Raw genomic sequence first — 12,013 nt, 5'->3', positions numbered from 1 at the left:
AAAGGTCCATATAGTCAAACTATGATTTTTCCAGTAGTCACATACGGACATGAGAATTGGACCATAAAGGCTAAGTGCAGAATTGATACTTTAAAACTGTGGTGCTGGAGAAGACTCTTGAGAGTCCCTTGGACTGCCAGATCAAGGCAGTCAATCCTAAGGAAAATCAACCCTGAATTTTAATTGGAAGGACTAATGCTGAGGCTGAAGCTCCAATACTTTGGCCACCTGATGGGAAAAGCTGACTCATAGGAAAATAACCCAACGCTGGGAATGAAAGGCAAAAGGGGGCTGCAGCAGGTGAGATGGGTAGACAGCATCATTGTTCACGAATTTGAGCAGACTTCGGGAGGTAGTGGAGGGCAGAGGAGCCTGGTGTGCTGCAGCCCATGAAGCAGCAGAGTTGAACATGACTTAGCAACTCAACAATCCTAAACCAGGGAAAAAGAGCTTGGCTTTCTTGGCTGCTGAACAGCTCTGGGGAGGAAGATGGTGTTTTACTGGTTTATGGAGTATGATTAACTCAAGGAACCTGGAAGGTAATTTATCAACTCGAGGCTAGAAGAGGCATGAACAGGGGAACATAAAACCAAAACAGTTTATAATCTGTACATGCTGTCTGGATGGTAGTGATGATGATCTGATTGGAAAAGTGTCACAAGAAGGAAGGCTATTAAGTTTGCCAGTGGTAAGACGCTGCAATGGAATCATCAGAGGTCGAGTTTTTAAATGCTACAGAAATTCATGTATTGTTCAGGCACCAACAATTCTAACTTGAGATGGAAGGTGAAGTAGGATGCAGGAATCAGGAGAGGATGGTTATGAAGGCACAGGATGGTTATGAACAGGCTCTCTTGAGTTTTCATCAGATGTAAAAATGTATGAATCTTCTGTCTCAAACACTCCACGTATAGATGAAATTGGAAAGATGTAAAGATATTGATAGCTGTTAATAGTCAAAATGGAAAAGCCTATCAATAGGGGATTATGAATTAGGGAATTGAGATGAATTATGGTTAACAGAGTAAGATGTTATTTAAAAATGGCTAGCATAGTATATTCTGTGTATAAAAACAAAAACTAGCCTGACTTATAGGGGTCAAATTTGTAGAAAGTTTTAAGTATAAAAAGGCAAAGGTTTTTTTAAAAAGGGTGATATGCACCTACAGATGTACAGAATATATGGGCAGAGGAAATTCCTCTTTTGCAGTGTCAAGCCCTTCCTTGCTGGTTTTGCACAGCTTAGCTACTTACAATGAAATGAATCAGACACTTGTGCTTGTGAGCAGAATTAGCCACAATTAGGAAAAAGAGTTAGGTTTCCACTAGTTTTTATCATCTAGTAATGACCATTTAAACTCCAATTCCTTTCCACAGGTTTTTATCCCAAAGCAGATTAAGTGCACACAGAGCATAAAACTGGTGTCTTCCCGATACAAGTGGAGGGGGAGGTATACATATAAAGAACAGACCTTTGGCAGTTGCCAAGGAAGTAGCTGATGAAGAGTGATTTAACAAACCTGGCAAAACTAAGCAAATAGGAACTGGTCCTACTTTTGACAGGTGCAATGACTGAAATTGGAGTATTCTGTCCTTGTCAAAGGTAGGACATTCCTGCTGCTCTTAGTATATTCCATTTGGATCAGGTAATTAAACCTGTATATGAATGGTGCACTATATAAAGCAAAATGGTTCAGATTATTAAACCTGTATTTAATGGCTACGATTTTTACTGTTATTGGTGTGAACACCATTTGTTTTTTCTCTACTACACATAAAAGACTGCCCCTCCTTTCTCTTAATTTCCATGTTCCCTACTGTACATTTGGCTTTACAGAATTCTTTAAATGTATGGAAATTATAAATCGAAGGCCAGGGCTAAAGATAAAGGCTTTAATAAATGTCAATACAGCCTTTAAAAAATTAACCATATATTATCTATCAGTTCTCACGTGGAATTTTCAAGCTATTATCTCCTGTTATCTTCACATTTCTTCCTAATAACTAGTACCTTAATTGAGCTCTAGCTTCTATCAACTATAGTTAATAATTCAGCAAATTATATCTGGAGTGAAAGTATTTACTTCCATTTTTCCATTCACTTAAAACTTCAGTAAATCAGCTGCTCATTTTATTAATGTCCAAAGCAAAAGATAAAGGGTTCACCAGGGAAAGCAGTATTGAGGGCTCTTGAGTGTCTCCCACTTGTAACTTTAAAACATGCTTCATGAGGGATCCCGAATATTCTTTTCCAACATTTCCCTTACCTTTAGTACAGTAGCAAAACCTTCCAACAACAGTATCTAAATCAGGCATCTGACCACAAGTGCCTAGTAGTAAAGTTCAGCTATAGGTAAATCAATCATTCTCTAAAGTGTGGTCTCTATTCTTAAGACATCGCCATCACCTGGGTAATTTATGGAAAAATGAAAATTATTAAAATCAACCCTACACCCAGTAAATCAGAAATTCTATGAACAGGGCCCAGTCATGTTTAAAGTGAAGCTTCCAGGTAATTCTGATACATGCTAACATTTGAGAACCACAAGTGGAGAAGGCAATGGCACCCCACTCCAGTACTCTCGCCTGGACAATCCCATGGACGGAGGAGCCTGGTAGGCTGCAGTTCATGGGATCACTAAAAGTTGGACATGACTGGGTGACTTTACTTTCTTTTCACTTTCATGCACTGGAGAAGAAAATGGCAACCCAATCCAGTGTTCTTGCCTGGAGAATCCCAGGGACGGGGGAGCCTGGTGGGCTGCCGTCTATGGGGTCGCAGAGTGTCGGACATGACTGAAGCGACTTAACAGCAGCAGCAGCAGTCTTAATTTACAGAAGCATTTTGTTTGTATACCATGTCTCATACCTGACATGCAAAGGACGTGCATCAGTTTGGAGAGGCACTTTAACTCCAGCTTAATGAACAGCTCAGCTCAGGGTCCTGGTTGGAGAATACCTCAAATGCATTGCCCTCAACAGTTGATATTTAGGCTATCCAAGACCATATTCTATGGAAGCCAATACAGCAGTACAGAGCTGCTAACTCCTAGCCTTAGCTTGTATTATCCTAACCAAACTGTGTATACCAATTTTGTCTGATTTAAAAATATAATATGCAGCATTCCTACAGATTTCCACTATATACAAGCCTCTTTCATCACAATTTATCCTGTTATTTTCCAGTTCAAAGGCACTAAAAGTACACTGTGAACAAAGTCAGGCAAAAAAAAATGTGTATTCTTCCACTTTTATAACCTAACGCGGCCATACTACTTAATAGTGTGTATGTCCTTTTCACCCTAAAGTGAGAGTCACTTAGAATCATGTCCGACTCAGTCCATGTTGTGACCCCATGGACTATACATCCATGGGATTCTCCAGGCCAGAATACCGCAGTGGGTAGAGGTGTTCCCTTCTCCAGGGGATGTTCCCAACCAAGGGATTGAACCCAGGTCTTCCACACTGCAGGCCGATTCTTCAGCGGAGCCACCAGGGAAGCCCAAGAATACTGGAGTGGGTAGCCTATCCCTTCTCGTGGATCTTCCTGACCCAGGAATCGAATCGCACTGCAGGTGTATTCTTTACCAGCTGAGCTATCACGGAAGCCCTTTTACCCTAAGAAAAGGGGGTAAAAGAATTCAGAGGCTGGATATAAGCTTTAGAAGTTCTTTATAATCTATACCATATGAAAATCTCTAGAAGTACTTAGTCAGTACTCAATAGCCAGAAATCTACATTCCTCATTTACAACTCTAAATAAAATTATTGGGTTGGTAAGATCTTATGGAAAAACCTGAACGAACTTTTTGGTCAACCATGTGTTTTTAGGATACACACTACTACAGCTAGCCAACTTAAGCCTTACCAGAGTAATTCTCATCGGCCATATTTATTAGCAATGATAAAATAAAATTGTAAAACAAACATCAAGTTTCCTTCACTCAGGATTAACATCTGTATTAAACTAAAAACTAAAATGGGGGTGGGAAAATTTTCTACTTTATAGTTGGTTAAATGAAAAAACATTCCTATTAAATAAAGGTTTGTCATAATCTGGGAGATAGCTGTTACAGGTTTATTCATCATTAGCAATTTATGAGAATTTATACTTTCCAAACCCTAGCAAATGAAGATATTAAACATTCTTTTCTACACCTTGGTATATCTAACTAACAAAGTAGGACCTATGAAAAAAAGCTGACAGAAAACAAGGGATGCCATTGTACACAGAATGCTTTGTATATAGCTACTGTTAGTTAACAGTTGGAATTAAAAGCTGGTAATGAGTAAAGGCCAAAATTAAACTGAAGTAAACTGGCAAGGATTTTTTGTGCATGTTACATTAAAGTGTCATTTTCCCCTCAGTGGTAGATCATAAAATTTCTTCCATTTGATACATCCTTTAATAGATCTAAGTGGTTCAAAGAGAATCTCTTAAATTCTTTTTTAAATTAAAAATCTGCTTGACAATAATCTCTTAAACCAATTATCCCAACATATTTTGAAACGCTGATGCAACTAATTCTTGTTATTCCATGTTATTTCCAAGTTTACTGTTAACACTTAGACATGTCTAAACATGAGCTTAGCGTTTTGAACTCCGAAGGTCTGAAAAGACTATGAATAGTCCAATTTTTACTTATGTAACAGGAACAAGAAATCCACCAGCACCAGAAGCTTTAAAACTCAGATTTTTAGTAGCAGTTTTTAGAACACTCTAGATTAAAAATGGAATAATTTGTTAAAGCATGCAAGAAAGTGTAACAGTAAATAAAAACCACAACTGTGACAAATATATTGGTTAACACCTCAAACATGTATAACCAATGAACATGGCCTAGGTTTTTCTTTTTTATTGGTACTCACTTAAGAAACTTGAATCCACAGATATAAGCAGTATATAATATTACCAGAAAGTTACAAGTAAACACAGATTATACATGCAAATTTCTGTTCACAAAGGTCACATATGCAAGTATATGAATTAGAAGCGTGCGTCTAAGATTATGGCCAAACTGTTTTTAAAATGCAGAAATGTAAAATTACATCCTGAAAATACAAAGAGATGGTCTACACACTTCAAAAATCAAATGTTGCTTATACCAGATGATGTATGACAGCTACAGGATTCAAGTGACAAGCAATAAGATCTCAAGAAATTAATACTGGTCAAAGAGAAGGGGAATATTTTTACATTTCACTGAAAATACATTGACTTCTAGAATACGAAATCTAGCAGGAACTTAGGGGAAAAAATTACAAAATCTAAAGCCAATTACTTAATATTTCTTATTATCTAAACAACATGACATTGAAAGAAAACTGCACCTGCATTTTAATTACCAATCTCACATTAGTGAAGTTCTCCATAAATGAAACAAAACCAAAAATGCTTCAAACTCCAAATGAAAAGTCTGCAAGGCTCAGATTAAAACGTGGAATGTTTCAGATGAAAGTAATAAAAATACAATTGGTTTTGTTCTTTATTGAATGGAATCAAAAGTTTTGACATATCTCTGAAGCTTGGAACTACTAAATTTCATTTCTCTGAATGCTTCTACATATCTTTCTTAGTGGTGCAAGTATCTTTAGCATATGAAGTCAGTCTCTACAAAGTATTTCTGTCTGTTACTATTTTGATAAAACAAAAACAATTCTTCATTAACTTAACCGTATATGTATTTTTGCTATAACACTTAACACATGAACAGACATCTATTATCTATTATTTTCCACTAAAACAAAAGAATACAATAGTTTTCTTCTAACTATCAGTACTGTATTTAAAAAAGGTTAACATTTAAAAACAAAGAACCATTATTTTCTTTGAAATCATTAAGCTTCTTGCACATCTCAAGCTTCCTTCTTCTGCCTGCGTTCCTCTGCCAATTTATTCAGAAATTTCTGAAAAGAAAAGAAAAAGTTACAAGGATTAAGTCACCTTAGTAAAACATAACAAATGGATTAACTACAAAATAAAATATTCTATTGAAGTTTAGGGACCTGAGTCTAATTTAACTATAACCTTGTCAATATTTATAAGATCCAGTTATTCTTATCAAGCAGGTATAAAACTAAACTGGACACCACAGTAAGGCATGGGAAAAGAAACAGTAAAATATGAAAAAGTTACTTCAATGTGCAATTAAGACTAACTTACAGAGATGAGAAAACAAAGACCAAAATACGCACATAGAATAACTGCTGCTACCCCAAGAACTTAAGATTAGTTAAATGACATGTATTTATTCAATGCCCCTTCTTCTAAGACAAAAGGACAAAATATTATTAAATTTCTGCTACCACTGAAAATAACCACTGTCCTTAATACTCTAGCATCTTTATATTATAAATCAGTATTATCTTTTTTAACTCCTACTTTCAAGTTTTCCCTCATCTATTTCAATACTTGGTCCTTAAGCCACTAACTAAAACACCAAACTTCAAAATATCCAAACAGAAATTTGTTATTCTTTATTATGTTGTGCTTTATTAATTTTTCCTTTTACCTGTATATCCTTTTGGTCATAAAACTTCACTGAAGTGTCATTATTAATAAAATAATAATTTAAAGTCAATGTAAAAATCATTAAGTATAAAGGGATATGGCACTTTATAAAGTTGAAAAAGGCTTTATAATATTTCACTTGACTTTCAGCCTCCAGTATCTTCCAAATTAGAGAAATTACAGTCTAATAATCATTTGAGAATACTCAAATAACTCTTATACAACAGAATTTGTAACGTTTAAATCTATAAATTTAGAAATTACTGAATTATCATTTAGTTAATAGTGTATTCTAGAAAGAGGTTTAGCAGATGCTTCCAGAGTTCATCAAACTGCTCAAGGCCCATCAATAAAGAATGTTATCAGGATAAAGCGTGCTGGGTCCACAGATGGTACTGGTCCATAAACTTACGTGACTTGTTAGTTTTCACAAAAGAACTCTCCTCTTTTAGATTCAGCCTTACCTTTAATTTCTGATAATGAGGAAGGCTGCTGCAATGAGTATTCTTTGCAACTTCTTCATTTGTATAAAAGAGTGAACACAGCTTACAGTAAAACCCTGTTTTAGGTATCACATAGTCTATACCTAGAACACAAACATACATTCTTACAAATTCAGTAAACTGAAGGTTTTAATAGTGTTCTCAAATCTTTTTTTCCTGTCAATATAATTTGAATGAGTTAACAGTTGTGACATGTCCAATATAGCCTACGCTAAAACAAAGCAAAAACCATGACATCGTTAATAGCTTGTATTTAATTGATGTTTAAGGGCCCACACCTAATTGTTCTCTTAAAAATGTTGAAATAGAACGGTGAACAAAACAAAAAGCAATGTGAAATTCTCAGAAAATTTTATGAGGAGAAAAAAGAACATATTATGGAATGGTAACAAAAAGAGGAAAAAAGAATGCTTCAAGTAAGATTTACAAATTGTTCTGCGTAGAACTTCATGTTATCAGAGTTTATGTAAGACCAATTTAAAAAAATCTTATAGGAAGAGTTTGGGGAGGGTGAAGGGGAACAACAAAGCCTTAAATCTCACCAACAGGAACATTGGGTTGATATGGTCCAATTCTATACTCATCTGGGATTGTATAGTCCTCCTTGTTTTCATCACTTTGGCCATCTGCGTTTTCACTTGTATCTTTGTTGGGATCATCGGCATTCTCAGCAGATTCAGCACCTGGCTCTGTATTTTCCTCATTTTTAATTCCATTTTCCAACGCTGCCTCATTTTCTTGGTCAAGTTCCTCGATCTTGTCCACCTTAATTTCAACCAAACCATCATCATTTTTGTCACCAGATTTAAATGCCATGCCCGATTTACGAAGTTTCTGAAGTTCCGAATCTTCCTCATCACCAACCTCATCTAGAGTGACAAAACCTTCCATATTCCCTGGGAAACGACGCTGTTAAGAAAGACAAATTTACTCTGCAACAATTATCCTGCAGTATCCCTTCCATTTGCTTTACTTGAAGGGAAAGGGATAGCGTCTTTGCCTTCACTTTCTCAAAAAAAAAAAAAGGGGGGGGGGGGACTTTTCTCTCCCCCCAAATTTACTAGTCTAAAAAAAAACCTTAGCTTGTTTTAAAACTAAGTAATCCAAGGCTTCCCTTATACAAAGAGCAGAAAATAAATATGAGGACATTAATACTCTATACTTTTGAGACTTATTATGCTGCAAGATAATCAGAGAGCTGATTTCATGAAGTATCGATAAGCTGAATGATGTCCTTCAAAGAAGATATCTTATGGTGCAACTCTTTTTGTTACAGAACAGTCTAAAATACCACTGTGGTTTAAAAATCAAGCTCTGGAACATAACTGCTTAGGTTTAATTCTTGGCTCTGCCATTTATAAAAGCAGTATGACCACAATCTACTGAATTTTAATATGACTCAATTTCCTCATTCATGAAATATGGATAACAAGCATCTGTGGCATAAGGTTATTGTAAGAATCAGTTAATTAGCACACACACAGAGATTAGGAAAATTGATGGCACATAATAAATGCTCAATAATTATCAGCTCTTAAGAGCACAAATGTAGTACTACATAACTATTATCTATTTCAGCCAGAAAACCTCAAGGATAACTTATTTGATCAAGCCATCAAAATCTAGAGATAAATAGTAAGTTTTCTGGTAGTTGAGTGTATCTTAGAAGGAATGAATGAAAGAGGATTATAATAATCTCACTTCAAGACTCATTTATCTTATGGAGTTCTAAAGGCATTGTAATGCTCTAATCTTTAATGGAGATAGTCAATTATACCATTGGTCTTCTGATTTACTATTTTTCTACCACATATATATTTTTATATTGCTATTTGCCTTACTTTAAATATGTGACATGTGTTCTAAGAAAAAATGTTTTAAAACCTATTGAAGTATCTAATCAAGGTTACATTTCTATAATAGGAAAATTCTTCAAGTTCTACCATTTTTGACACAACGTTTTAAGTGTCCTGGGTCAGTTACCCCTGGGTCAGGTCAGTTAACTTGCTGTAAAATCCATACCCCATGTTTAAAAAACAAGCTGGAATATACATAAAGGCTGCCTACTACTATCTACACATTACCACTACCAAACAGAATCATATACAGCTTTAAGTCTTTCTCCTTTGTTACTAAAAAGTTCTCTTTGTGAATTGACATTTTCCTATTGCAGTTTAGTCCTATTCAATCTATGTATTGCAGAGTTTAGATTTCCATTTTTTTAGTGATTCCTTTCTATTTCTTCCTAATGTAAGTGACTGATTCTATTAAATGTGACCCTGATATAAATAATTTGAAACACTGATCTAGTTTTCTACTGAAACAAGTCAACATAAAACTTTCATTTACCTTTTTAAGCTTTTTCTTTGCAGCTCCAGAAGCACTGGCATTTGCATCTTTTTTCACAGCTTTGTCTGAAGGTTCTTTTTTCCCATCAGATGCCACATCCCCTAAATTAGCAAGATCTGTTTCATCTCCCACTGAACTGCCACTTTCTAGCAGTGCTGCTGCTTCTTCTTCATCTACAAGTAGCTCATCTTCAGATTCAAGAAGCATGTTAGGCTCTTGTTCTGCCTGGTCATCCTTTGTATCTTTTTCACCATCTTCACCTGACTTCTCTTCTTGTTCTTTACCTTCAGCAGTACTTTCAGTCTTCTGAGAACCATCAGTTTTGGATTTCTTATCACTTGGAGATTCTTTGCCATCTGGAGAGTAAGATCTTTTCCTGAAACCAAAATATACACCTGAATTAATTCTACCGAGTTGGAAAACGAACGTTTAATATACTAGTGTATACAGACACACACACACACAAAGAAATTACCGGGATTTATCTTTTTTGAGTAAGTCAATCCCTCTGTTGGGAATCTAAAAGACAAAATTTCACCAGTTACATAAATGTATTAGATTTCATACTTAATTATCCTAATTAACTAATAAACGATGACCATCCTTTATATATCAACTAACCTTATTTAAACCATACCCAAGAATGTAAGCTGCTCTAACATTATTAATTCATTACAACCAACATTTCAAGAGCAGTGAATAATAATTTTGTTAAAGCTTTACAAATAAAACTTTAAGTAAAACAGATAAAAATAAAGATGCTTTATACAGACATCAGTTTAAAAACTTCTGCATTAATGAAGACAAGAAAAAGAGAAAAGATTACTCTCTTTCAATAACTAAATTCTATACATGTATTAATTATTTACTTATTTCTGGTCATGATGCTGTGCTCTGGCTTTCTCCAGTTGCAGTGAGTGGGGCTACTCTTCGTTGAAGTGCTTGAACCTCTCACTGTTACAGAGCATGGCTAGAGCACAGCTCAGTAGTTGTGCACAGAAGGGATCATCCCAGATCAAGGATTGAATCTGTGTCCCCCACACCTCCTAAATCCTACATTCTTAGCATGTAAAAATTTATAAAAATGTCATGCCTTGAAAAGCGGAAAATAAGCTTTATAAAGAACCTGAATCAAACACTACATACCCTGAGTACCAATTTTTTGTATTTTTCAGACAGGTCAACTTTTACACATCTCCCTTGAAACCAAAGGGCCTTTTTCAAACAGTGGTCAACCATTGCCATTGCATCTTCTCTGGTCTCCATCTCAATAAAGGCCTGGGGCAAGAAAAACAAACAAAAAAAAGAACAAAAAATTTATTAGAAAGTAAAAGTCTAGAAGGATACAAACTCATGAAGCTCCAAAAAGATTAAAGAAAAGATGCCCTACTTACAATTTTAAAAATGAAATGTAAGTATGAAATAAATTAATCCATCAATTAATTAAATTCACATAATTTGAAAAGTCTAATATCCAGTGTTTATAAAGCTCTTAGAATGCTAGTATGATTGTATATGAGTATTATTTTTTGAAGAGCATTTGGCACCGTCAAAGAAAAGAAAGCAAGTATCAGGATTCACAACTTCAATTCTGAAATTGTATCTTTCAATTATATGCATAAAGTCACATGCCACAAAATCCACAGCAGCATTAATGGCACAGCCAAAGAACTAGCATCTCTAATATCCATTAATTAAAGAAATTAAATTCATCACAGTTCACTCAATGGAATCATGTGTAAAGTGGAAAGTAACATTTTAATATAATCCCATTTAAAGTAAAGGGGAAAGTATACTTATATACACAAAGAAAGCTCTTTGGAGGCAAATTCCGGAAATAATACTAGCCAAACTAGAGAAAAAGATCTTTACTTTTCACTTTATTTACTCAATATTCTTAAATATCTACTATGACTTTATGATAAGAAAGAACCAATCCCCTTTGGCCACCAAATTACTCCCCCACCCCTTCACTAAAAATGAGGATGTTAAAAAACAAAAACTTAAAATTTAAAAAAACACTTTGGGAAATAATCTTTTTCAAAACCTCTACATGTATATTACCTGACTTTTCATCCTCATCAGTATATAATTCTTTATTTTCCCATAAGGCTCAGCAAGCTTGAGGACAGCACTGTCAGAATAGCCAGAATGAGGTAAGTTGCTGAGATGTATCACCCGTCCAAGCTCTTGTTTTTGATCAAACTTCTGGTCTGGCTTCCCCTCAGGTTTCTTTAATACACAGGAGGGAAAAAAAACAAAAAACAGAGGAAATCAAACGTTAAGTATGCCATAATTATTAGTCAAGATTATTCCTAGATACTAGCAACAATTTTAAACGGCTGTAAGTTATTAAATATTAAAATGATACACTAACTGGTGATACAAATCTGGAGAAATAGAGATTATTTACCTTTATTCTCTTATACTTCTGGGATAAATGAACTCTCACTGGCTTGCCAAATACTAATGCTGGGGTGGTTGTGTAATAATCCACTGCAGCCTGAGCATCTTCTGTGGTTGCCATTTCAATAAATGCCTAAAATTGAAAAAAATATATATTTACATTTCAAAAAATCAACCCGATTCCACACTGTCCAAAGTCTTTCCAAAAATATTTAATCATAATATAGAAAGCATTTTCAAGAAC

The 12,013-nt window shown here is 34.9% G+C and overlaps 1 protein-coding gene across 6 annotated transcripts in view; it reads right to left on the bottom strand.

The window, feature by feature from the left end:
* Nucleotides 1–3,778: 3,778 nt before the first annotated feature.
* Nucleotides 3,779–12,013, bottom strand: part of MATR3 (matrin 3) — a 39,161-nt gene continuing 30,926 nt past the window's right edge. For 4 of the 6 annotated variants that reach the window (XM_052642441.1, XM_052642446.1, XM_052642442.1 and 1 more), the window contains 8 exons: nucleotides 11,777–11,902; nucleotides 11,428–11,595; nucleotides 10,510–10,641; nucleotides 9,839–9,882; nucleotides 9,364–9,739; nucleotides 7,557–7,923; nucleotides 6,976–7,097; nucleotides 3,779–5,907 (listed from right to left, as the gene is read on the bottom strand). In XM_052642441.1, the coding sequence (XP_052498401.1) occupies nucleotides 5,857–5,907; nucleotides 6,976–7,097; nucleotides 7,557–7,923; nucleotides 9,364–9,739; nucleotides 9,839–9,882; nucleotides 10,510–10,641; nucleotides 11,428–11,595; nucleotides 11,777–11,902 (1,386 nt within the window). In that variant the 3' untranslated portion in view covers nucleotides 3,779–5,856. The remainder of the gene's footprint in view (nucleotides 5,908–6,975; nucleotides 7,098–7,556; nucleotides 7,924–9,363; nucleotides 9,740–9,838; nucleotides 9,883–10,509; nucleotides 10,642–11,427; nucleotides 11,596–11,776; nucleotides 11,903–12,013) is intronic. The other 2 variants (XM_052642444.1, XM_052642445.1) reach the window with 2 other exon arrangements.

This window comes from Budorcas taxicolor, chromosome 7, assembly GCF_023091745.1.
Source record: "Budorcas taxicolor isolate Tak-1 chromosome 7, Takin1.1, whole genome shotgun sequence".
Classification (NCBI taxonomy): Eukaryota; Metazoa; Chordata; class Mammalia; order Artiodactyla; family Bovidae; genus Budorcas; species Budorcas taxicolor.
The sequence above is the reverse complement of the archived record's forward strand: the minus strand, read 5'-3'. Positions and strand labels throughout refer to the sequence as shown.